The 24,471-nt window shown below is 42.7% G+C and overlaps 2 protein-coding genes and 1 pseudogene across 3 annotated transcripts; all 3 read left to right on the forward strand.

Moving 5' to 3' along the window:
* On the forward strand, positions 1-12,117 carry LOC109902287 (galectin-3-binding protein B). Of its 2 annotated transcripts, none has more exons than XM_020498533.2 (6): positions 1-247; positions 4,956-5,046; positions 5,251-5,442; positions 7,642-7,773; positions 8,391-8,664; positions 8,794-12,117. In XM_020498533.2, exons 1-6 carry the CDS (start codon positions 77-79, stop codon positions 9,887-9,889), a joined length of 1,956 nt encoding a protein of 651 aa, XP_020354122.1. In that variant the 5' UTR covers positions 1-76; the 3' UTR covers positions 9,890-12,117. The 2 variants fall into 2 exon arrangements, with proteins under 2 accessions (XP_020354122.1, XP_020354123.1); XM_020498534.2 differs by lacking the exon at positions 1-247 and adding an exon at positions 2,541-2,581.
* A 3,191-nt stretch (positions 12,118-15,308) lies between these two features.
* LOC109902939 (DNA methyltransferase 1-associated protein 1-like) lies at positions 15,309-19,807 on the forward strand (annotated as a pseudogene).
* A 1,062-nt stretch (positions 19,808-20,869) lies between these two features.
* LOC109901519 (uncharacterized) lies at positions 20,870-23,823 on the forward strand. Its single transcript, XM_020497512.2, has 3 exons — positions 20,870-21,257; positions 21,483-22,105; positions 22,324-23,823. The coding sequence occupies exons 1-3, from the start codon at positions 21,249-21,251 to the stop codon at positions 22,670-22,672; spliced, it is 981 nt and encodes a 326-aa protein (XP_020353101.1). The 5' UTR covers positions 20,870-21,248; the 3' UTR covers positions 22,673-23,823.
* The last annotated feature ends 648 nt before the right edge of the window (positions 23,824-24,471 follow it).

The raw sequence follows: 24,471 nt of genomic DNA on the forward strand, positions 1-24,471 counted from the left end.
ATAGCCAGCTTGACCTACATAGGACGCTGCATATTGAATAGGTTGCGTCGTCCCATGTAGCAGTCTAGGACTAGCAATGCATGCATATCCTATTCAATGTCATTTGAGCATTCTGAAGAAACGAAACTCATGGATTTGGCCAGCCCTCGAGTTTCGAGCAGGGAGGGGATTATGTAGAAAAAGTGATTATCAACTCCAACGGGGGTATTTATTTAGAGGTACCAGAATCTTAACTGCGAGGCAATTGGTAAAGTATGATTATTTTTAACATTTGAATGTACAATGATTTAATGTGACTGAAATACAAAAAGTGAATAATACTGGAGGGAACAATTAAAATAAGTGATCAAGCAAAATCAATGATGAAGAGAGACGGAGACTATAGGTTGCTCTCAGTGGTTAACTATCGTAACAATCTACAGTGTAAATTGTCTGTCTTTTTAAGATTGTAGTAGTAGTTCTGATTTTATATGTGAAGTAATGTATACCTCTGCAATGGCTTTATTATATTTTTAGTGTGCATTTCAGTCTGTCATTTATTTGATTGCTGGATGTTTTTGGAAATGTTGCACAATATGTTCCTTTAGTGTGTGTTTAGGAATGCACATTTCGGTCAATTCTGGTGCCAACTAGGCTACCTGCCAACGGGTGGCAGGTAGCCTAGTGGTTAGAGCGTTGGACTAGTAACCGAAAGGTTGCAAGATCGACAAGATAAAACATCTTTCGTTCTGCCCCTGAACAAGGCAGTCAACCCACTGTTCCTCGGCCGTCATTGAAAATAAGAATTTGTTCTTAACTGACTTGCCTAGTTAAATAAAGGTAAAACAAATATAAAACATTTACCGGTTAACAAATGGCTACTTTTTTTCCAAACAGTAAAATTATGTTACCAACAGAAAATACTATCAGAGATCTGTATATAATGACGAGATACATATTTCTCTGCCCGAACAATGGTAGTCGTCCCACCACTGGAAGGCAGGAGACATAGAAACGCATTGGGCTTGTTCTGGACAGATTTAGGCGAGAGCGAAACCTCTCGCTTCGCCTCTTCCTCTCTGATACAATGTTTAAGCGTTATACTACGGGGCGGTCTAATCCCGAATGCTGATTGGTTAAAAGTCAAATAAAATCAAACTTTATTTGTCACTGGCGCCGAATACAAGTGTAGAACTTACCGTGAAATGCTTACTTACAAGCCCTGAACCAACAGTGCAGTTCTAAAGTTAAGAAAATATTTACCAAATAGACTAAAGTAAGAATAATAATAAAAAGTAACACAATAAGAATAACAATAACGAGGCTATATACAAGGGGTACAGGTACAAGAGTCAGTGTGCGGGGTACATGTTAGTTGAGGTATTTTGTACATGTAGGCAGGGGTGAAGTGACTATGCATAGATAATAAACAACGAGTAGCAGTAATGTACAGAAGGAGGAGGGGGGGGGGGGAATCAATGTAAATTGTCCGGTGGCGATTTTATTAATTGTTCAGCAGTCTTGTGGCTTGAGGGTAGAAGCTGTTGAGGAGCCTTTTGGTCCTAGACTTGGCACTCTGGTACCGCTTCCGTACGGTAGCAGAGAAAACAGGCTATAACTTGGGTGACTGGAGTCTCTAACAATTTTATGGGCTTTCCTCTGACACCAGCTATTATATTGGCCCTGGATGGCGGGAAGTTTGGCTCCAGCAATGTACTGGGCGAAACGCACTACCCTTTGTAGCGCCTTAAGGTCAGATGCCGAGCAGTTGAAATACCAGGCGGTGATGCAACCGGTCAGGATGCTCTCGATGGAGCAGCTGTAGAACCTTTTGAGGATCTGGGGACCCATGCCAAATCTTTTCAGTCTCCTGAGGGGGGAAAAGGTTTTGTCATGCCCTCATCACGACTGTCTTGGTATGTTTGGATCATGATAGTTCGTTGGTGATGTGGACACCAAGAAACTTAAAACTCTTGATCCTTTCCACTACAGCCCCGTCGATGTTAATGGGGGCATGTTCGGCCAGTCTTTTCCTGTAGTCCAAGATCAGCTCCCTTGTCTTGCTCATGTTGAGGGAGAGGTTGTTGTCCTGGCAACGCACTGCAAATTCTCTGACCTCCCTATAGACCTTCTCATCGTTGTTGATGATCAGGCCTACCACTGTTGTGTCGTCAGCAAACTTAATGATGGTGTTGGAGTCGTGTTTGGCCACGTTGTCGTGGGTGAACAGGGAGTACAGGAGGGGACTAAGTACACACCCCTGAGGGGCCCCAGAGTTAAGGATCAGCGTGGCAGATGTGTTGTTGCATACTCTTACCAGCTGGGAGTGGCCCGTCAGGAAGTCCAGGATCCAGTTGCAGAAGGAAGTGTTTAGTCCCAGAGTCCTTAGCTTAATGATGAGCTTTGTGGGCACAATGGTGTTGAACGCTGAGCTGTAGTCAATGAACAGCATTCCCACATAGGTGTTCCTTTTGTACAGGTGGCAAAAGGCAGTGTGGAGTGTGATTGAGATTGCGTCATCTGTGGATCTATTGGGGCGGAATGCGAATTGGAGTGGGTCTGGGAGGATGCTGTTGATGTCTATTCCACAAGTTACCACTGGGTAAATCTATGACGTTAATATTCCTATTACTCTGTTCCATCTGACTGCACAATCCACTGTCTCATCAGCCTAGGCAGGGAAGTTATAAACTTGATCTCCACTATAAAAAGCATCTATACATGATCTCACATTTATTTTAGACTAACATTTAGTTTTCAACAGTGGAGATTTGTATAAACCTTGTATAAAGATTTGTATAAACAGTATAAACTGTCTGTCTCCGACATATGCAACATTGTTTCAATATTCAAATTCGATCTCCAGCTGGCCCATAGTAATGAACGTGTAGGGGTCGGGAGTCGAGACGAGAGAGGCAGGCAGCGTTTCTCACACAGTCGAAATCATGAATCAGCTGGCATCATTTTTACCAATATATACAAAGAAATGTCAATTGAAAAACGGTGAAAGGAATGAAGGGCAGCTAGTTTGCAGTTTCAGTTTGAGGTTATTCTGTTAGCTGTGTTGATAGCTAGCTCCTCTGAGCAACAGTGTCCATAACGCGAGAGCACATTTTCTATGCCAGGTGAAATCGTGCCTCATTAGGCCATTGTTATGGATGTATCCAAATGTCACTAGAAAACAGCTTAAACAAATGCAGGTACTGTTGTTATTCTGTCTGCACTGTTTGACGTGATTGAAAGTTAGCCGTAGTTGGCTAGCTAGCAAGCAAGGGATAAGAACGTTGCCAGCCAGTATGGCAACGGAACATTTAGAACGAATGACTGGGTCACGTCCAAAGATGCAGAATAAAACGTCCAAAGATACAGAACAAAAAGACTGAACAACTGGGTCCCATCTCTGGCAACCTAACCAATAGAAAGAACGACCAGCTGGCTTAGGTAGCAACACTCGATTTGTTTTGGGACTATATCTTGTGGAAGGATGAAATAGTATGAATAAATTCATCAAAATAACATTTTATTAAAATATGTCAATCATTATTTGAATATGTTGGTAATCCGTTGTATAAAAGTGATAATGCCCTCGAAGCCGGTGTTTGGAGGATATATTGGCACGGTTTGCCTGCCCTCGACTTCGTTTCGGGCCTAACAACACCCATGCCAATATATCCTCCAAACACCGGCTTTGAGAGCATTATCACTTAAATAAGGCCTGAGGAGGTGTGGTATATGGCCAATATACCACAGCTAAGGGCTGTTCTTCTGCACGACACAACGCGGAGTGCCCTGACACAGGCCTTAGCCGTGGTATATTGGCCATAAATCACAAAACCCAGAGGTGCCTTATTGCTATTATAAACTGTTTACCAATGTAATTAGAACAGTAAAAATACATGTTTTGTCATACCCGTGGTATACGGTCTTATATACCACGGCTGTCAGCCAATCGGCAGGGCTCGATGCATATAAGGACCGGACATTTTTCATTAAGAGCTTAATGGAAATATGCAACAATAGCAAGCCTATCGCCTTTCAGTCAAAATGCTATAGCCTATTATTGAACATGCAACTCCTGTAATGAAGTAATTAATAAAAAAGGAATTTTCAAACCTTTGCAAAAATGGAATTCGCTGGGAAACACAGTTCAAAACATCGCACCTAATGCGAGCGGTTCCATATGTGACAGATGGAAATCTCTGTTAGAAACTTAGAAAGGGGGGGAATCTATAACAACAACTAGGATTGTGCCTTCGGCTTCTGAACAATGAAGAAAGTTGATATGAAAACCAATAGAACAGGAGAGAAAGGCTGTTTAATGGCAGCAGGAAGTCTTTATAAAATAATTGCCGCCTCGTTTCTATGGATGGATTTTCTCAAGGCTACTTTAAAGCAAGGTAAGACATGCCTCATTATTTTAAGTGAAGCTTTCAGACAATTCCTGCCTCAAGCTCACATTGCCAAGTGGTGGGTTACACGCTGATAGCCTGCCTACGGTTGACTATAGCCTATGCACTGGAATGGCAAATGGGAGGCGCGCTTTAAGTACGAGTTGAGGTTGAGAAATAAAAATAGTTCATTTTAATCGTGGCCGTCAAAGTTTTTAACACGGGATTGTATTTAGAGTTGTTATTTATTGCGCAACGACTGGGTTTACAAAAGCACCTTTCACTCCATTGAGGACCTACTCTCTCTGGCAGGTGACAGGATATTCTACTCTTCAAACTAGGCTCTGTATGCTCTGCGCGTGTGATAAATAAGATGCCCATAGATTGATAGCATGATGTATTTTCGACAGCTAGGTTAACCGTTAACATCCGTAGTTTGTGCGTCTGAATCTCAGGGCGGGGGGGCTTAGGGAAAGTCAAGACATTTCTGGTCTTAATGATGGGCAATAAAATTGTATTTTATTATTTTATATTCTGTATTCTAATCACTTTTATATCTCAACATTCTTCCTTACCCATGTTTTTCAGATACTTATCACCTGGAGCCTGGCTAGAAACATGTCAGGGGAGTATTGCCTAATTTCCTGTGTCCTTCTGCTCATGGTCAGCTTGTCTGTGGGTGAGTTCATGCAGTGGTCATCCTCTGCAGCTGTAAACCCTTAAAACTGGTTTTCCAAGTGCAATTCATTTCCCGGAGACAGGTTAAGCCTAGGCTTGGACTGAAAAGCTATTTCAATAGAGATTTTCCACTGTCCAGATTTATCAGTTCTTTTGGGGGACTATTTGACTGACTTACTGACTGTATTCGAATGCTTCCATTCAGGGTTACAGAATGGGAACATGAGGCTGGTGGGGGGTGAGCTGGCCCTGGAGGGCCGTGTGGAGATCTACTATAATGGACAGTGGGGGACCGTGTGTGACGACAACTGGGACATTACTGAGGCACAGGTGGTGTGTCGCTATCTCAACTACCCTGGTGCTCTCACTGCTGTGGTGGGTGGGACATACGGACAAGGTAGGTTAGATCTGTATGACCTCACCATTCAGAACCATATACAGTGCCTTGCGAAAGTATTCGGCCCCCTTGAACTTTGCGACCTTTTGCCACATTTCAGGCTTCAAACATAAAGATATAAAACTGTATTTTTTTGTGAAGAATCAACAACAAGTGGGACACAATCATGAAGTGGAACGACATTTATTGGATATTTCAAACTTTTTTAACAAATCAAAAACTGAAAAATTGGGCGTGCAAAATTATTCAGCCCCTTTACTTTCAGTGCAGCAAACTCTCCAGAAGTTCATGAGGATCTCTGAATGATCCAATGTTGACCTAAATGACTAATGATGATAAATTCAATCCACCTGTGTGTAATCAAGTCTCAGTATAAATGCACCTGCACTGTGATAGTCTCAGAGGTCCGTTAAAAGCGCAGAGAGCATCATGAAGAACAAGGAACACACCAGGCAGGTCCGAGATACTGTTGTGAAGAAGTTTAAAGCCGGATTTGGATACAAACATCCCAAGGAGCACTGTGCAAGCGATAATATTGAAATGGAAGGAGTATCAGACCACTGCAAATCTACCAAGACCTGGGCGTCCCTCTAAACTTTCAGCTCATACAAGGAGAAGACTGATCAGAGATGCAGCCAAGAGGCCCATGATCACTCTGGATGAACTGCAGAGATCTACAGCTGAGGTGGGAGACTCTGTCCATAGGACAACAATCAGTCGTATATTGCACAAATCTGGCCTTTATGGAGGAGTGGCAAGAAGAAAGCCATTTCTTAAAGATATCCATAAAAAGTGTAGTTTAAAAGCCACCTGGGAGACACACCAAACATGTGGAAGAAGGTGCTCTGGTCAGATGAAACCAAAATTGAACTTTTTGGCAACAATGCAAAACGTTATGTTTGGCGTAAAAGCAACACAGCTCATCACCCTGAACACACCATCCCCACTGTCAAACATGGTGGTGGCAGCATCATGGTTTGGGATGCAGGGACAGGGAAGATGGTTAAAATTGATGGGAAGATGGATGGAGCCAAATACAGGACCATTCTGGAAGAAAACCTGATGGAGTCTGCAAAAGACCTGAGACTGGGACGGAGATTTGTCTTCCAACAAGACAATGATCCAAAACATAAAGCAAAATCTACAATGGAATGGTTCAAAAATAAACATATCCAGGTGTTAGAATGGCCAAGTCAAAGTCCAGACCTGAATCCAATCGAGAATCTGTGGAAAGAACTGAAAACTGCTGTTCACAAATGCTCTCCATCTAACCTCACTGAGCTCGAGCTGTTTTGCAAGGAGGAATGGGAAATAATTTCAGTCTCACGATGTGCAAAACTGATAGAGACATACCCCAAGCAACTTACAGCTGTAATCGCAGCAAAAGGTGGCGCTACAAAGTATTAACATAATAAGGGGGCTGAATAATTTTGCACGCCCAATTTTTCAGTTTTTGATTTGTTAAAAAAGTTTGAAATATCCAATAAATGTTGTTCCACTTCATGATTGTGTCCCACTTGTTGTTGATTCTTCACAAAACAATACAGTTTTATATCTTTATGTTTGAAGCCTGAAATGTGGCAAAAGGTCGCAAAGTTCAAGGGGGCCGAATACTTTCGCAAGGCACTGTACACTTGAGTGTACAAAACATTTGAACACCTTCCTAATACTGACTAGCACCTCCTTTTGCCCTCAGAACAGCCTCAATTCATTGTGACATGGACTCTACAATGTGTCGAAAGCGTTCCACAGGGATGCTGGCCCATGTTGACCCCAATGCTTCCCACAGTTGTGTCAAGTTGAGTGGTGGACCATTGTTGATACACACGTGAACTGTTGACCTTGAAAACCCCAGCAGCGTTGCAGTTCTTGACACACTCAAACCGGTGTGCCAGGCACCTACCATACCCCTACCATATTTTTTGTCTTGCCCATTCACCTTCTGAATGGCACACATACACAGTCTTAATTGTCTCAAGGCTTAAAAATCCTTCTTCAACCTATCTTCTCCCCTTCATCTACATTGATTGAAGTGATATCAATAAGGGATCATAGCGTTCACCTGGACTCACCTGGTCAGTCTATGTCATGGAAAGTGCACGTGTTCCTAATGTTTTGTACATTCAGTGTATAGCATACAATGGAGGTCTGCACTGTTTGTTTGCATTGACCCGTGACACGTTTGTATTCCGGCCTTAGGATCTGGTCCTATCTGGATGGATGATCTAAACTGTGAGGGGACAGAGAAAGACTTGTCCCAATGTCTCTTCAAAGGCTGGGGGGTTACTGACTGTCAACATGCTGAGGATGCTGGTGTGGTCTGTGAAAAAGGTACTTGTGTATTTGATTATTTGTTATTTAAATACTTGTTTTAGTATGTTCAAGTAATGTGGCTGGAATCAACTTCTATTGTAAGTATTGGAAAGTATTTTCAAATAGTTTCCTATAAATAGCCTATTATTTTTAAGGTATTTTCAAATACTTATTTCCAAATACATGATTTCAAATACCAAACTGATGAAATGTATGGGTGTATTTGAGTCAGTGTATATGAGTATTTTCAAATTCATACCAGTACTTTCCAAGTGTATTTCCAAATGCATTCCAATATTCAACTCCTTGTCTTTGAAAGTTATTGAAATACCCTAAATAATATTTGAATCCAGGTCTACAGTGACCACAGTGACTGATACACGAAGCCCTAGAAACCAGACACAGTGTAATTGAAAGGCACAAAGACAGAATTGAAGTATCCAGTAGCAGAAGTTACTGGCTCACTTTGCGATGCTAATAGAGATGTTACAACTGTTACATGTTCAAAGAGGTTTACAATGAATGGCTGTTGGATTTGAAGAAAATATTTGATACATTTCTGATATTTTGTTTATCAACTGTTTGTGCTATTCAGCATATGATGTGCTTAATCAATATTTGTTCTGTTTGATCAGAATCGTCTCGGAATAGCAGTCGCGTCTACACTCTGGACCACAACACAGGCCTCAGTAACCACATGGGGGCGCTGTTTGACAGTGGACGCGACTGTGACTTTGACATCATGGTGCGGGTTGCAAATAGTGCTGTGGAAACCATCTGTGTTCACAAGCTGATTGTCACTCTGGACCCAAATGCCTCCATCTTAAACACCATACAAGAGGAGAACCTCAGTAACCTCAACCTAGACGTCAGCCTCAACTGCCGGCCACATGTCACCGACTTCCTGAGGTAAGGCGGCACCAACCTGCTAGCAAACCTTAATCTAGTTACTGTTACATCAACAATATTGTTCTGCAAAGCAAAGGTTTGCCGTGGCAGAGAATCCATGTATTTTTGTAATATTTTTATCTTCCTCAGGTATCTGTACACGCGGCAGATTAACGTGACCATGTCCTCTGCCCAGTGCATCCACAAGATGGCGTCCGACTGGGGTCTGAAGCAGCTTCAGGAGGCGGCAGGGAGGCTTTTCACCTGGCTGCTCCCCGATGATGCCTCCTTCCAGACCCAGACCTCTCTGTACGAGTACTCAGTCCACACAGGCGACACAGTTCTGCAGGAAAACTGTCTGCGCTACCTTGCCTGGAACTGTGAGTCACTGATCCGTTCCCCAGCCTGGACTGGTCTTGCCCTGGGCACAGTAAAGGCCCTTCTAGCCCGTTCAGACGTGGTAGTGCCAGATGAGGCCTTCCTCCTAAAGGGTTTGGAGGACTGGGTGTTGGAACAGGGTAACTCGTCCACCCACGAAGACCAGGTCGCCATTTTGAACCACATCCGTTTTCCCATGATCGCTGCTGAAGATTTGTTCAACCTCAAAGCCAAGTCTGAACTGTACATGGACCAACAAGAGCGTTATAATGCCGGCATGTTGCAGGGCTTTCAGTTCAATGCACTACCCTTCCAGACGCTAGCTGGGGGCCTCCTCCTTAAAAAGGTGGAATACACACCCAGGATCTACACTGGCAAGCCATGGAGCTTCACATTCAGCTCAAAGGATCTCAACACGTTCCGATACGTCGGATACTATTCCCACTCAGGTCAGAACCTCAACAGCCTCAGTGCTAACTTTGACAGCCCTGTGCACAACAGTGCCTTTTTTTCCCTGTTCAAAAAGCTCAACTGGAACACCAGGGTCTTTATCCACAACCATGAATGCTCAAACAGCGGCATCCGCTGTCCGTCGCTGCCGATGGTCTCACTAACTGCCCAGAATAACAGGGAGTTGCCCCAAGAGTATCAGGACAGCATCCGCTACCTCAACAAGGTTGTCCTGATGTGTGAAGGGGAGTTTGTATTCCATGTCCAGGATTTTGCATCCACGATTGGCAATGGCGGCAATCAGGCCCAGATTCCAGCAAACATCTCTGCGGGCCAGGCCTATCCGTGCCACTCAGACCAGTTCTCCTACCGTGTGGTGGTTCAGCCTGTGTACACCACTGAGATCAAGGAGAATTAGCAGGAAGTAGAGGGACAGGAATATGAGGAGTTAAAGTGAACGAAGATCACTTGGTAGTTAGTAGTTCTTTTTCAATTATCCAAGGTTAACAAAGCAATTTTAGCAATGTATGTAATCCTAAGTGTTTTGTTTAACCCATCCAATATCTTCTGAATGTCACTTCCAGGCAACACTGCATTATCATTCATTCATTTTAGCATGTAAATCTTGGTGTGGCAAAAAAACAAATAAATGGGATGCATGCCAGCAAAGCCACAACACTAAACAATACATTAATTGCACTATAACGGTGACAAACAGTGCCCACAAACTGTTAGTGTCAACTTAAAGCTGTCCTAACAGCAGAGTCCCAACAGCAGTCCCAACACCTTACCACTGCAACACATGGCTATCAGCGTCTTTGTCTGGCAGCGAAACAGTTATTTCAGCCTCATTTACTGCCTTTAAAAAAAAACAGCTGATATGGCTGACTTGCTTAAACAAATGTAGTTTCTACTGACAATTGAGATGTACAAACTATGGAATAAGGGGAGGATAAGAGGCAATCCGTAATTTCGATTAAGACGTTAATGAGCGAGCTAGGACGGATATAGTCAATATAACTATTTGTTTAGCACTTTTAAAATGTACAGCGACAGAATTCAGAACATGGGCCGTTTTTACAGTGTTCTCCCTGTACACCAAGTCAAGCGTAGGATAAATAAAGGGGGCATTTAAGCAGACAATGAAAGCTCTTCCAAAATTTGATGATTACATTTCTCTAAAACAGGTTATAGGCTACATGTGCATCACCAAGTCAGAACAGTAGGCGAAATTAAGAGGGGTAAATAGACCAAATGATCAATCAATCAAATGTATTAAAAAGCCCTTTTTACATCAGCTGATGTCACAAAGTGCTATACAGAAACCCAGCCTAAAACCCCAAACAGCAAGCAATGTAGCAGCACGGGTGAGGCACATGGGCTACTAACAGCTTACTACACAACATACACTTAGTATTACTTTCTTAGATACAGTATACATATCTCCCTGGCATATTACATCATTTATGCAGCAGCATACAAGACATTTTTGGACTCACCTTGTTGTGCTGTGCTCACTTGAACAGGAAGGTGGCACGGTGGTCCTTTGTGGGCTTTTGTGATCAAAGTCTCTGGATTTATGGTTCTTTCAAGACAACTGGGAACTGGTTGAATCATGATGACTTCAGTGATCTTCAGGTCGTTGCTCTAGAAAGAGGCCAGAGTGCCCGATTTACAATTCGGAGTTGGATGTCCGTTCAAAACGTATTTCCCAGTCAGAGCTCGTTTTTTCCGTATTTCCCAGTTGTCTTGTACTCAAAAAAGTCAAGTTTTCGCAGTTCCCGAGTTAACGGTTGTTTTGAGCGCGGCATAAATCATGCTTCATTGAGAGCATGGCCAATGTTGAATGTTTTCATTTTAAAAGTGGAAAAGAGCCCCTTTATCCCAGATTTGGGACTACACAGCCACTGTCACTGATTCCTTCCAAACCACTCATTGTTGAATTTGCGATTTCAAATTAGTTGTGTAATTTTTATATCCAATGGCCGATGAGCACTGATACATTTTATCTATAATTTCTCTTCATTATTTCTCTTCATATGACAAGGATTAAAAAGATTTGACAGTAGATTGTTGACTTGTTTCATGGTGATGACTGCTAGCTAAGATTTTGAAAGCAGTCCAATCAAAGCTACTGTACATATACTGTAAATTGATGTAATTTTATGGGTGGCCAATGACATTGATCCTTCTTGTATGGGCACTTCTAATGTAACATAGTGTCCCCATGAGTGACAGAACACTGAGCCAATCATGGTGCAACGCTCCGTATTTTCTACTGGCTTGCCCCACCACCACAGAAAGCACTGAGCTAGGCTGAAACACCTGCTTTTTGGAGCTGCCTTACTCAAGAAAACAAAAAATAAACCATGTTTGTATGCAGCTTTATTAACTCAATTATATATATATATATATATATATATATATATATATATATTTATTATTATTATTATTTTTTTACATTGTTTGCAAACTGATACGTGATGTGTATTAATGCCAAAATAACATGCAAAACAGGCAAGGTCACCACTGATCGTTCTAATGTCTGTTTAATGTTACTTTGAAAAATGTGGGTCATGATCATATGTTCACGACAAATAACTTTCTATGTATGGTTGTTTTTAATAAAAGTTTTAGTGAAGTTAATACGTCTCTTTGTTCTCTATGATTAAACAGGACCATCTCACTGGGCACAGACATCAATTCAATGTCTATTCCATGTTGGTTCAAAGTCATTTCATTTAAAAGACTTGGATACATCGTTGATTTAATCAGTGTGTTGCAAAGCAATTGGTTCTTAGTTTAAGCCAATATTACACAGATTAGCTCACAGTTACAGAAATCAGGACTGCAGACAGGCTCTATAGAACTCGATATCTATGTGAGTGGCTGTGTCCAACCCACCACCACATGTTATGTTGGGCACCTACAGACCAAAAAGGATGTTATTGTCACATTCTCCCTAGGCATACGTCATTGCCTACAATCATGTATATACACAGATGAAAGGGGTTAATTATAATATTTGGTACATCACTGGTTGCCTCCCACAATGTTAACAAAGTTCCAGGACATTCTGGTCTCATAGACTAGATGTAACATAGTAAACGTAACTGAAACAGAAATTAGTAAGATATGTTGTGTTTGGTATGGTTACATAAGACAGATGGTTACTTAACTCTTGTGCAGTCTTAACATTGTCAATATGTCAACATGCCTCGTCTACTGCTGTCTCGGCTAGTTCTTCTTATTTTTTCACTCTTTTGTCCCACCCCACACACATGCGGAGACCTCACCTGGCTTAACTGGTGCCCCCAGAGACGAAACCTCTCATCGTCACTCAATCCCTAGGATTACCTCCGCTGTACTAATATCCTACCATACCCTTGTCTGTACATTATGTCCTGAATCTATTCTACCACGCCCAGAAATCTGCTCCTTTTATTCTCTGTTCCCAATGCACTAGATGACCAGTTCTTATAGCCTTTAGCTGTACCCTTATCCTACTCCTCCTCTGTTCCTCTGGTGATGTAGAGGTTAACCCAGGCCCTGTAGCCCCAAGTACCACACCTATTCCTCAGGTGCTCTCATTTATTGACTTCTGTAACCATAAAAGCCTTGGTTTCATGCATGTTAATATCAGAAGCCTCCTCCCTAAGTTTGTTTTATTCACTGCTTTAGCACACTCTGCCAACTCTGACGTCCTAGCCGTGTCTGAATCCTGGTTTAGGAAGGCCACCAAAAATTCTGAAATTTCCATCCCCAACTACAATATTTTCCACCAAGATAGAACTGCCAAAGGGGCAGAGTTGCTGTAATGCAATCCAGGTCTGTGCCAAACAGTTCGAGCTTCTACTTTTAAAAATCCACCTTTCCAGAAATAAGTCTTTCACTGTTGCCGCTTGTTATAGACCCCCCTCAGCCCCCAACCGTGCCCTGGACACCATATGTGAATTGATTGCCGCCCATTTGTCTTCAGAGTTCGCACTGATAGGTGACCTGAACTGGGATATGCTTAACATCCCGGCCGTCCTACAATCTAAACTAGATGCCCTCAATCTCACACAAATTATCAAGGAACCTACCAGATACAACCTTATATCCGTATACACGGGCACCATCATAGATATCATCCTGACCAACCTGCCCTCTAAATCCACCTCTGATGTCTTCAACCAGGATCTCAGCGATCACTGCCTCATTGCCTGCTTCTGTAATGCGTCAAACGACCACCCCTCATCACTGTCAAACACTCCCTAAAACACTTCAGCGAGCAGGCCTTTCTAATCGACCTGGCCCGGGTATCCTGGAAGGATATTGACCTCATCCCGTCAGTAGAGGATGCCTGGTTATTCTTAAACTTGCTCATTCCTCACCATCTTAAATAAGCATGTAGAACTAAGAACAGATATTGCCCTTGGTTCACTCCAGACTTGACTGCCTTGTCCAGCACAAAAACATCCTGTGACGTACTGCATTAGCATCGAATAGCCCCCACGATATTCAACTTTTCAGGGAAGTTAGGAAACAATATATACAGTCAGTTAGGAAAGCAAATGCTATATTTTTTCAAACAGAAATTTGCATCCTGTAGCACAAATTCCGAAGAATAAGAGCACCTCCTCCCAGCTGCCCACTACGCTGAGGATAAGAAACACGGTCACCATCGATAAATCTACTATAGTCGAGAATTTCAACAAGCATTTTTCTACGGCTGGCCATGCTTTCCACCTGGCTACCCCTACCCCGGCCAACAGCTCTGCACCCCCCCGCAGCAACTTGCCCAAGCTTCCAGGAATTGTGTACAGATTCTTCCTGCATGGGGCGGTGCATTATCCTCTACGGCATGGGTGTCCCTAAACTGAAACGGTTGTTGCTAACGTACGCTAATATGACTAGAATGACATTGTTTACAACAGCCAACTTTCTGGGACATAGAGATGTCTTATATTGGCAGAAAGCTTAAATACGTGTTAATCTAACTGCAGTATCCAATTAACAGTAGCTATTACAGTGAGAAAAAAAACATGCTATTGTTTGAGGAGAGTGCACAACAACAAAAAACTTTTATCATGGTAACTGGTTTGATACATTCACCTCTGAAGGTAAATAATATACTTTAATCTTGCTCTGATTTGTCGTCCTGCGGGTCCCAGAGATACAATGTAGCATAGTGTAGTTTGATATAATCAATTTTAATGTTCAAATGTAGGAACTGGGGTCTATAGTTTGACCCCACTGCTGACTCTGGCTCCACACCCACCATGCCCGGCCATCTAGCTGTGTGAAAGTTAGTGTATAAGCTAATGATCCATCATGTATGACATTCCTGGATTGTGTAAACAACAATTTGGGCAGTAATGTAATTCTTCACTGGATCAGTCTGAAACTTTAGACACACTGCTGCCATCTAGTGGCCAAAATCTAAGTGACACCTAGACTCCTATATGAAAGTCTGGCCTTTCTCTTGTATTTCAAAGATGATGGGGGGAAAAAGCATGTTTTTGTTTGTATTATCTTTTACCAGATCTAATGTGTTATATGGCAAAGAAGAATACTGAATGGAAGCTTGTTCACAGATACTGTATACAAGGATGAGATGGTCCTACCTCCGCCCTGACAACGCTAATTAGGTCGGACCAATGGCAGAAGGACTGTTTGATTCTGTCGGCGCGAGTGCGGCTGGAGAAAATGTGTGTAATACTGTAACACCTAATAATGGAGCTAAAAGTTGTAAATCAAGATAATCCTCAGTGTGTTAATGCCTCATTCCCTGTTGGAGTGTGATTCATGAGCAAGAATGTTTTTTTGGGAAACTTGTTTTTGCAGTCACAAAGATGGTGAAGGACCCATTGGGAGAAGTGGAGTCAGAGTGACCAGGAGTAGTATGATTTTGATTTCATCCCACTGGGCACAGATGTCAATTCAACATCTATTCCACGTTGATTTAACGTAATTTCAATGAAGTGACGTGGAAACAATGTTGTTTCAACCAGTGTGTGCCCAGTGGGATGTGTGTCAAAAGAACAAAAGGAGAAAGCACTAGCTCTACAGAACATATCATATCATACAAAATGGATGATGGACAAATTAATACATACCATATGAAATGTAACACACAGTATATTCAGAAAGTATCCAGAACCCTTGACTTTTTCCACATTTTGTTACAGTCTAGCCTTATTCTAAAATTGATTAAATAACACATTTTCCTCATCAATCTACACACAATACCACAATATGACAATGCTAAAACAGGTTTTAAAAAATATTTGCAAAAAACACCCTTTGCCATGAGACTCAAAATGAAGGTCAGGTGCATTCTGTTTCCATTGATCATCCTTGAAATTCAATTGATTGGACATGATTTGGAAAGGCACACACTTGTCTCCCCCATCTCTCTCTTTTCCTCTCCCCCTGTGTCTGTCTCTCTCCCGCTTTCCCCCTGTTTCTCCCCCCCCCCCCTCCCCATCTCTAGGCAGTGCAGGTGCCAGTGTACCCGGAGCAGGAGTATCAGATGTATTTCCATGACGACGGCTGTACCAAAGCAGAGACAGACCAACTGTTTGACCTGTGTTTCATCGTCGTCCACTACCGCTCCTAAACACACTTTAAATACTTCATTTGAATCCACAAATCACATTGCAGTCAGGAAGTCAGGAGTCATTTCAATTTGAATATTGGCATTTTTAAAAGCAAGTGATACTTCATGAAATACAATGTCTTTCCATTATAATAGACATCCCGTAAACATTCCTTGAATTTGTGCTTTCAGAAAGATTCAACGGATTACCTGAAGGAGCGTTACTACTACATTTGTGCACGCTGAGCAAGGTCCGGGCTGCAACATGGACAGAGCCCAAGATCTACATATTTGTTGCGCGTCACGAGAGTTGCAGGAAACCGCAGTAGGAGTAGCTGTGAACTGGACGTGCTACCTTGTCCCGGACCTTCTGTTTTGGACTCTCTCTCTACCGCACCTGCTGTCTCTAAATCTGAATGATCGTCTATGAAAAGCCAACTGACATTTACTCCTGAGGTGCTGACCTGTTGCACCCTCTACAACCATTGACTATTATTATCTGACCCTGCTGGTCATCTATGAACGTTTGAACATCTTGGCCATGTTCTGTTGTAATCTCCACCCGGCACAGCCAGAAGAGGACTGGCCACGCCTCAGAGCCTGGTTCCTCTCTAGGTTTCTTCCTAGGTTCGGGCCTTTCTAGGGAGTTTTTCCTAGCGACCGTGCTTCTACATCTGCATTGCTTGCTGTTTGGGGTTTTAGGCTGGGTTTCTGTACAGCCCTTTGTGACATCGGCTGATGTAAAAAAGGGCTTTATAGATCAATGTGATTGATACAACTTTAGAGACAGGGGTGCCTAAGGATATGCTCAAGTCTGACATGTTTTCCCTCCTTGGCTGGACCCTCGACACCACCTCCACTTAACCTACTCCTTTAATGAACTGCATCATCATCCAGCTGTGGAGGACCATATCCCATGAACTGCCATCTGGCTGGCAGATTTTGTTTTTAATGATATTTTTTTGTGAGGTTCTGTATGAAAAGCGCTATTCAAAATGAATCTATTATTATTAAGACAATTCCACTGTTAGTGTTTTGAAGGTGCAGCTTATTCCCCAGTTTGGATCCAACATTTTATGCTGTGTTATAGTCCAGGGTCGTATTCATTAGGGCAAAACGTTTTGCAACGGAAAAGTTCAGACAGTACCTCCCTGTTTCAGGTAATTTTTGTCCTGATGAACATTACCCAGCACTCACGTTGCACTTCCCCGTTTTGCCCTGCAGGTGGAAGAAGAGGAGTATCTGATGCAGGAGCTGCAGATGATTGAGAGCAGGAAAAAGGAGCGTGAGAAGAAAGCCCAGGTCCTGCAGGAGAGAGATCTGAGAGTATCTTGATAGTTGTGAGAAATATGGTGAAGGGCTCCACCTTGCCCTCCAATAGGCCCCGTGCAATTCTCAACTCCTATCAATATTTTTTTTGTGTGGTTACGATTTCAAGTGTGTTTTGCATTTAAAAGGACCCTGATGCCACCCTGCTTTTAAAAAAAGTGACTAAGTCTGTCTTGCTCACCTCTCTACTGTCTCCGTCTGTCCACAACAAGCTGTTCCTGAGATAGCAGGCATCATATTCCCCGACTTCAAATCAGCTGGAGTCTCACTGCGCAGTCAGAGGGTAAGCATGGCCATTCACTAAAACGATCAGTTGCATATGATTTGTATATAGGAACAGCATATGGGTTTTTGCTTAGATTGTTCCCCTCCAAAAATATCATCCTAGGACCTCAACTTTACAAAAGGCCAATATAAAGCACTCGTCTGAACCAATCAATTTGAGATGGTTTTGGAAAACTCTCCACCAACGTTCCATTTTTACAAGGGTCCAAAATATCCATTTATTTTACTTTAAGTCACCGGTCTAGCATGCATGGTCTCATAGCTTGTGATGTATGCTGAGAGTGGCTGGAGCATGTTAGGCCTGGCTCTAAGTCCCAAATGGTACCCTATTTCCTATGTAGTGCACTACTTTTGACCAGGGCCCATAGGATTCTGGTCAAAAGCGGTGCACTTTATAGGGAACAGGGTGCCATTTGGGAGGCGGAACACAGTCCTAGCTCTCATTAGCAAAAACCATGATTTATGCCGCTAGTGGCGCACTAATATCTGTAAGACGTAGCAGCAGAGGGAGCTTATTCGTCTGAAAGACTGATGGGGAGACGTTACTCTCTATGCAAAATGCATTAGGGCTAAAGGAGTGGAGTTCTCCTCGGATAATCTGTCAGTTTATCCCCATATTCCTGACATCCCCGACTTATTGTGTGTGTGTGTGTGTTACAGATGAAACTGCCGAGCTCTGTAGGCCAGAAGAAGATCAAGGCCATTGAGGAGTTTGTGACGGAGCGGGAAGTGGGTGATTGCGCAGCTAGCCATACCACCTACCACCACCGTATCCTAGGACTAAATGATACGGAAAGCAATCCAAGGCACTATCTCACACAAGCGATAGAAATCACATCTACCACACCAACCTGAATAGAGAAAACAGACCTCAGAAAGTATTGACAAAAAAATTGTCAGAGAGACCATCCCAAAAATACCAACGCACTCTTACCAGGTAGTGGAGTGACTACGCCTTGATTGAGTTTGCATATCCATGTAGGAATAGTAAAACCAGGCAAACAATTTGGTTACTGACAATGCATTACGGTTTCACACAACCTAAATCAGGGCCTCAAATACGTCCTGCGTGTTTCTAACTCCATCTTTCCCTACTCTGTTCTCTCTGCGTAGACCTGAACCCCATGCCCACAGAGGACATAGTCCAGATGTCCAACGAGCTGCTCATTGGCATGGTGCTGGTCTAGGAGCTGAAGCAGGCTCATGGTATCTGAGTACGAACAACAGATGCTCCGCCACTTCTTCAAGGCCCTGCTGCTGAAGGCTGAAGGAAGGGTGGGCCCTGTCAGGCCCCCAGGGGGAGGAGGACTGGGTGGTCTGTAGGTGTCCGGCCCCGATGACATCAATGGGGAGGCCAAGGAGCAGATCATTGATGTGGTGGGAGCCCCACTCACCCCCAACTCAAGTCTTTTAACCCACCCCACGCACACAAACCTTGGTTGTTTTCATTAGGCACCATATGGAATAAAATGGATATAAATGAGGGACGACCGGAGCTTGTCCTATGAGGAATGCCTGTTTTCGTTGTCCGCCGCTATATGTTTTGATATAGTGTACCCTAATGAATACAGCCCGGCTGTCTAATAGGAGTTGGCTGAATAGAACTTGTCAAAGAGAATACATTTAGGCAGTGTTCCAATGGGCACTGTCATAGTTGCATGTGAAATTATGCAGATATGTTCTGGACCAATGGCTGACAGCGTTCGGTGCATTCTTTGTCATTCCAGCATAAACGCAGAGAGTCCGCCTCCAGTTCCTCGTCCATCAAGTAGGTGAAGAATCTTTGACGTGGAAAATGAGCCCTGGGGTTTTATGTGACTGAGGAGGAGAGGAGAGAGGATGAGGTCACATCCCACACTGGACTCAGTGGAGTGGCCTGTAGAGCGGAGGGCTGGAGAAAGGGGGAGGGTTTGTCATCCATCACCCCCCCCCCCCCAGACAAATAACAAATAACCAAGCCCCCCCCTAAATGTGACTGATGCTCCTGTACAATAACCCCCCCCCCACCACCACCCCAGGCCCAACATCCACTCTCCCCTTTACAGCAATACCATGACAAATACAACGACTGACATTCCTTTTCATTACTCCTCCTCTCCCTCCTTTGTGAAGGCTGAGATGAGGCCAGATAAACTGTAAATAGCCAGACCGAGCTAATAGAGCCATGGCGGAGAGATGAGCCTACTGTCTGTTTGAGATTGGGCCTGGTTTCCCAAAAACATTTTAAGGCTAAATTCGAACAATTTAATTTAGCCTAAATATGCTTTTGGGAAACTGGGCCCAGGCCCATAAATAAGGGCAATCTCTGACCACAGTTGTTTCATCATGCTGTTTTGTTACCTGGCTTATGTGGTTTTGTGTTCCCTCTTAGTGGAGGCACCCCCTGTCATTGCATTAAAAGCAACAGCCATGGAAAGTGCCATTTCAGATAAGTCAAAAGGTTCTTGCTTATCTTGGCTTGTGGGAGTTTTTGATCAAGCTAAAATGGGCTGCTGTCCTCGCTGAATCAGAAAAGAGTTGAAAGCAAACTACAAGATTGACCAAATCAATAAACCATTTTTTTTTTTCAAATGGTCTTGGTGTGTTCTGATATGGTGTGTTCTGATATCTCATTTGTAGCATAGTTCCCGTATTGAAGTCATGCTATAATCGGTGTAGTATAATCGGTCTGTAATCAGCACATAAAACATCTAAAGGCACGAGCTTGAAGCTAACACCAGAAGATCCGGGATGGGGTGGAACGAGATTGCAAAGACAGCGCAGAACAGAGTGTGACCGAGAGGAGTTGAAAAGCTGCTTTTCAATGTCTTTCCAGCAACAACAACAAAAAATACGTATTTTCAACGTGTTGTGCTCATAGACCCGTCGCTTTACCAGGGAGCATCCCAAAGTGCTAATCGGTCTAAATGTAAATCATGCTCTGCAGCAGTGATGTAAGATTTATTCCGAAACAATTCATGTTGAAAATAAATGGGATGTAAAGCTGTAAGATCATGACATGTTGGCCTTGCCTGCCATTCCAGTGAAATTACAAATTAGTTCATTAATATGTTAATTAGACCATGTTACTTTTTTGTTTACGCTGGCCACTGGAACAGCATTAGATTTCTCATAATATTTCTAATTGCATGTCAATGATGCTATTGAGCTCATTTGGGCAGGAATTTGTATGCAAATGTCACGTAAAAGGGGTTGGCTGGTGAAGTATGCACGTTTCTTTGAAAGAGAATTATCGATATTTAAAATATATATATATTTGGGGAAGATTTTAATGATTTACTTAGGGAAGATTTTAATGATATCACACAGGGATAACTGCATAGCTGGACATATTAGAAAACTCAGTGCAAAAGCTGAGACCGATAACGTTTATAAGGTTGCGCATTGAAATGGAGGCAACGCCACTATTCCATGCGCTCTTTTATGACGTTTCATTCCAGAATCTGTAGGTAGATAAATTCCAACAAATAAATTCGATAGGCTATCACTTAGATGACATTTCAAACAAGATCTTTCATCGCAGACTTACATTCAGCGCAAACTAAGATTTATCCAAACTTCTCAACAAAGGAATTCAAAAATGGGCAACGTGAGTAGGCAAATAAATGTACTTGCTCGTTTTTCAGTTGTTGACAGGTTTACTGTTTTGAGGTAACCCTAATAATATATTTTTTAATAAACAATTCGACAGGTTTGGCCTGTAGGCTTAAAAAAAGCCATCCTTACTAGTGTAGAAAAGATTCCCAGAGCCTTTCAAATCATGATGTCCATGTATTTAGAAATTCAAATTGTTAACTCATAACACACTTTTCAGATTTGGGAGTCCAACCTGTGTGTCCACCCCACAAATCCCTCAGCAATCAGGATGATCCTGAGAAGGGTTGGTTTTCCAGGCTCATCTCAGAAGGCTGTGTGGAGTCCTGTGCTGACCCAGCTGTCCCAGAGTGCTGTACACCATGTGGAGGCCAATGCCAGTCATGACCTTCCCTGCCCCCTGACAGTGGAGCTGTTGAAGGCAAGAAATCTTTACATTCCTTGGTTGAAGGATAGTCCTACTGTCAATCAGGAAGTGAGCCAGCTCAAGAGACCTAAACTGTCATGCCCCAAGTTGACCCAGCTGTCCCAGGGTGCTGTGCAGCATGTGGAGGCCGGTGCCAAAGCCAGTCAGGTATCCTCGTACCTTTCTTGGAAGAGGCTGAAGGATTTTATTGCGAAACAGAAGAAGGTGAGCCAGCCCAAGAGGCCTAAACTGGTCCCCAGCATCAGGGACCCCAGCCCACCACGACAGAAGCAGCAGCGACAGAGGAAGAGGTCAGCCGATAAGGTGTATGGCAGCAGGGGGTGCACGAGAGCAGCCAAGAAGGACATCTCTGGAGATCTGGCCCAGCTCAAGCCTGGTCAGTCCACAGGAGACGCCTGGAACAATACAGACACTGGGTAAATATCATTACAGCTAATACTGTATTATGGAATGTGTATGATTTTGTTAATTTAATGACCCAATAGAATTCAATAACTGATTTCCCTTGAAGACTACAAACAAGGTAGGTTCCATACTGTACAATGATAGAAGAGTTGGCGACAACACATGCCAGTACAGTATGGAACCAGGCCAGGAACAAGGTGTTATGTGAGGCTGTGTTTGTATCCTATAGAGCTGAAGAACCTCGTCGTCTGGAGGTTATGAAGAACCTGACAGGTCTGTGGGGCAGCACTGGGCAAGGCCAGCCTCAGCCGACTCCACGAGCCAACCGTCTCAGCCCCTCCCTGGCCCAGTACTTAGCCTCCACTGTCACACCGAGGACCTTTGACCTCCAGATAATGGGCATGACCTCTGACCTAATGGACTTCTTGGACATGCCCGAGGAGAGACTGTCTATAGAGCTTTGGGACCTCGGGGAGGGCACAGGGGACCAGCGCTACAAAGCCAACTGGCAATTCTCCGAGGAGCATGGCAATGTGCTGATGGAGGGAGTCTGGCTCCAGAAAGATGACAACTGGTAATTTGGAGACCTCAGCTCGCCCAAACGCTTCCTCAGTAGGAAAGAGGAGGGAGCTTATTTGCTGATATTCACTCATTCATATGCACACATCAGTAAAGGCTTTGAGGAAAATAGAAATTGCAATTGGAAGTTCAGTTTACTTTCTGAATCTTAAAGGAATTGACACCAATCCCGGAACAAATACACACAGGCTCACAGGCACACACAAAAAAAGGATGACTCTTGAGGATTGCAGTATCTTATCATTTTTATATACAATTAATATTTTCATTAGCATAAATACAGTCATTCTTGTGTTTTTATTCACCTTTAAAATCCTGCCATGACAACCAGAGAAGTGTAGCATTGTAGGGTTGCTGTGTCTGTGCATTTGATTAGTCTAAAACATCATGAACTGATGGTGTCACAGGTGGGATCTGAACCCTGGTCTACTGTGTGAGAAACCACCATCTTAACAATTAGGCCAATAGATAATTCCTTCATTACACTGGCATAAGGGCCACTTATAGGAATGAATCTCTACCAGGTATAGTAGGACAACATATTTAATAACTGATGTGTCATATTACTTCCCCGAAAGGAATATAGATGTGTTGATCCCCAGGATGGGATATATGAGGATGATATGTCCACCCAAGCATCCAGACGCATGAAATAAATTAGCTTCCAAAATGAACTTGATTGCTGAAATAAATGGATTTACGTTAATGATTCTATATTTTATTCGCTTTTATACAGCGCATGGTTATCTTTGAGCTTGTGAAAAAGTGAGTTTGTTTCAGTGTCAACTGGCGTTTTTTTTACTCATTCATCTCGAGTGTGTTATTTAAATTACTGATTTACGTTGGGGTTTTGGTTAATTCAGATGGTATTTACAGTGCTTTCAGAATTCAAACCCTTTACTTTTTCCACATTTTGTTGTGTTGCAACCTGATTTTAAAATGGATTCAATTAAAATGTGTTTTGTCACTGGCCTGCAAACAATACCCCATAATATCAAAGTGGAATTTCGTTTTTTAGAAATGTTTACAAATTAATTAAAAATGAAAAGTTGAAAAGTCTTGAGTCAATAAGTATTCAACCCCTTTGTAATGGCAAGCCTAAATAAGTTCAGGAATAAAAATGTGCTTAACAAGTCACAAGTTCCATGGCTAAGTTCCGTGTGTGCAATAATAGTGTTTAACATGATTTTTGAATGACTACCTCATCTCTGTACCCCACACATACCATTATCTGTATGGTCCCTTAGTCGAGCAGTGAATTTCAAACACAGATTCAACCACAGATTCAACCACAAAGACCAGGGAGGTTTTCCAATGCCTGACAAAGAAGGGCAATTATTGGTAGATGGGTAAAAATAAAAAAAAAGCTGACACTGAATATCCCTTTGAGCATGGTGAAGTTATTAACTACACTTTGGATGGTGTATCAATACACCCAGTCACTACAAAGATACAGGCATCCTTCCTAACTCAGTTGCCGGAGAGGAAGGAAACCGCTCAAGGATTTCACCATGAGGGCAATGGTGACTTTAAAACAGTTACAGAGTTTAATTGCCGTGATAGGAGAAAACTGAGGATGGATCAACAACATTGTAGTTACTCCACAAGACTAATATTAATGACAGATTGAAAGGAAGGAAGCCTGTACAAAATAAAAATTTACCAAAACATGCATCCTGTTTGCAAAAGGCACTAAAGTCTTCCTCTCCGCATTTATAAAATTGCTTATTCCAGTTATTAATAAGCATGCACTCCTTAAGAAAAGTACTTTAAAAACTGTTAAATCCCCATGGATTGA

This window comes from Oncorhynchus kisutch, linkage group LG13 (assembly GCF_002021735.2).
Source record: "Oncorhynchus kisutch isolate 150728-3 linkage group LG13, Okis_V2, whole genome shotgun sequence".
NCBI classification, from domain to species: Eukaryota; Metazoa; Chordata; class Actinopteri; order Salmoniformes; family Salmonidae; genus Oncorhynchus; species Oncorhynchus kisutch.

Bases quoted from the DNA above. Each gene is read 5' to 3' on its own strand.
- LOC109902287 (XM_020498533.2), top strand. From the start codon at position 77: ATGCATGCATATCCTATTCAATGTCATTTGAGCATTCTGAAGAAACGA. The intron at 5,047-5,250 runs GTGAGTTCATGC...GCTTCCATTCAG, and splicing joins CATGGTCAGCTTGTCTGTGG to GGTTACAGAATGGGAACATG. The intron at 5,443-7,641 runs GTAGGTTAGATC...TTCCGGCCTTAG, and splicing joins GGGTGGGACATACGGACAAG to GATCTGGTCCTATCTGGATG.
- LOC109901519 (XM_020497512.2), top strand. The intron at 22,106-22,323 runs GTAAATATCATT...TGTATCCTATAG, and splicing joins TGGAACAATACAGACACTGG to AGCTGAAGAACCTCGTCGTC.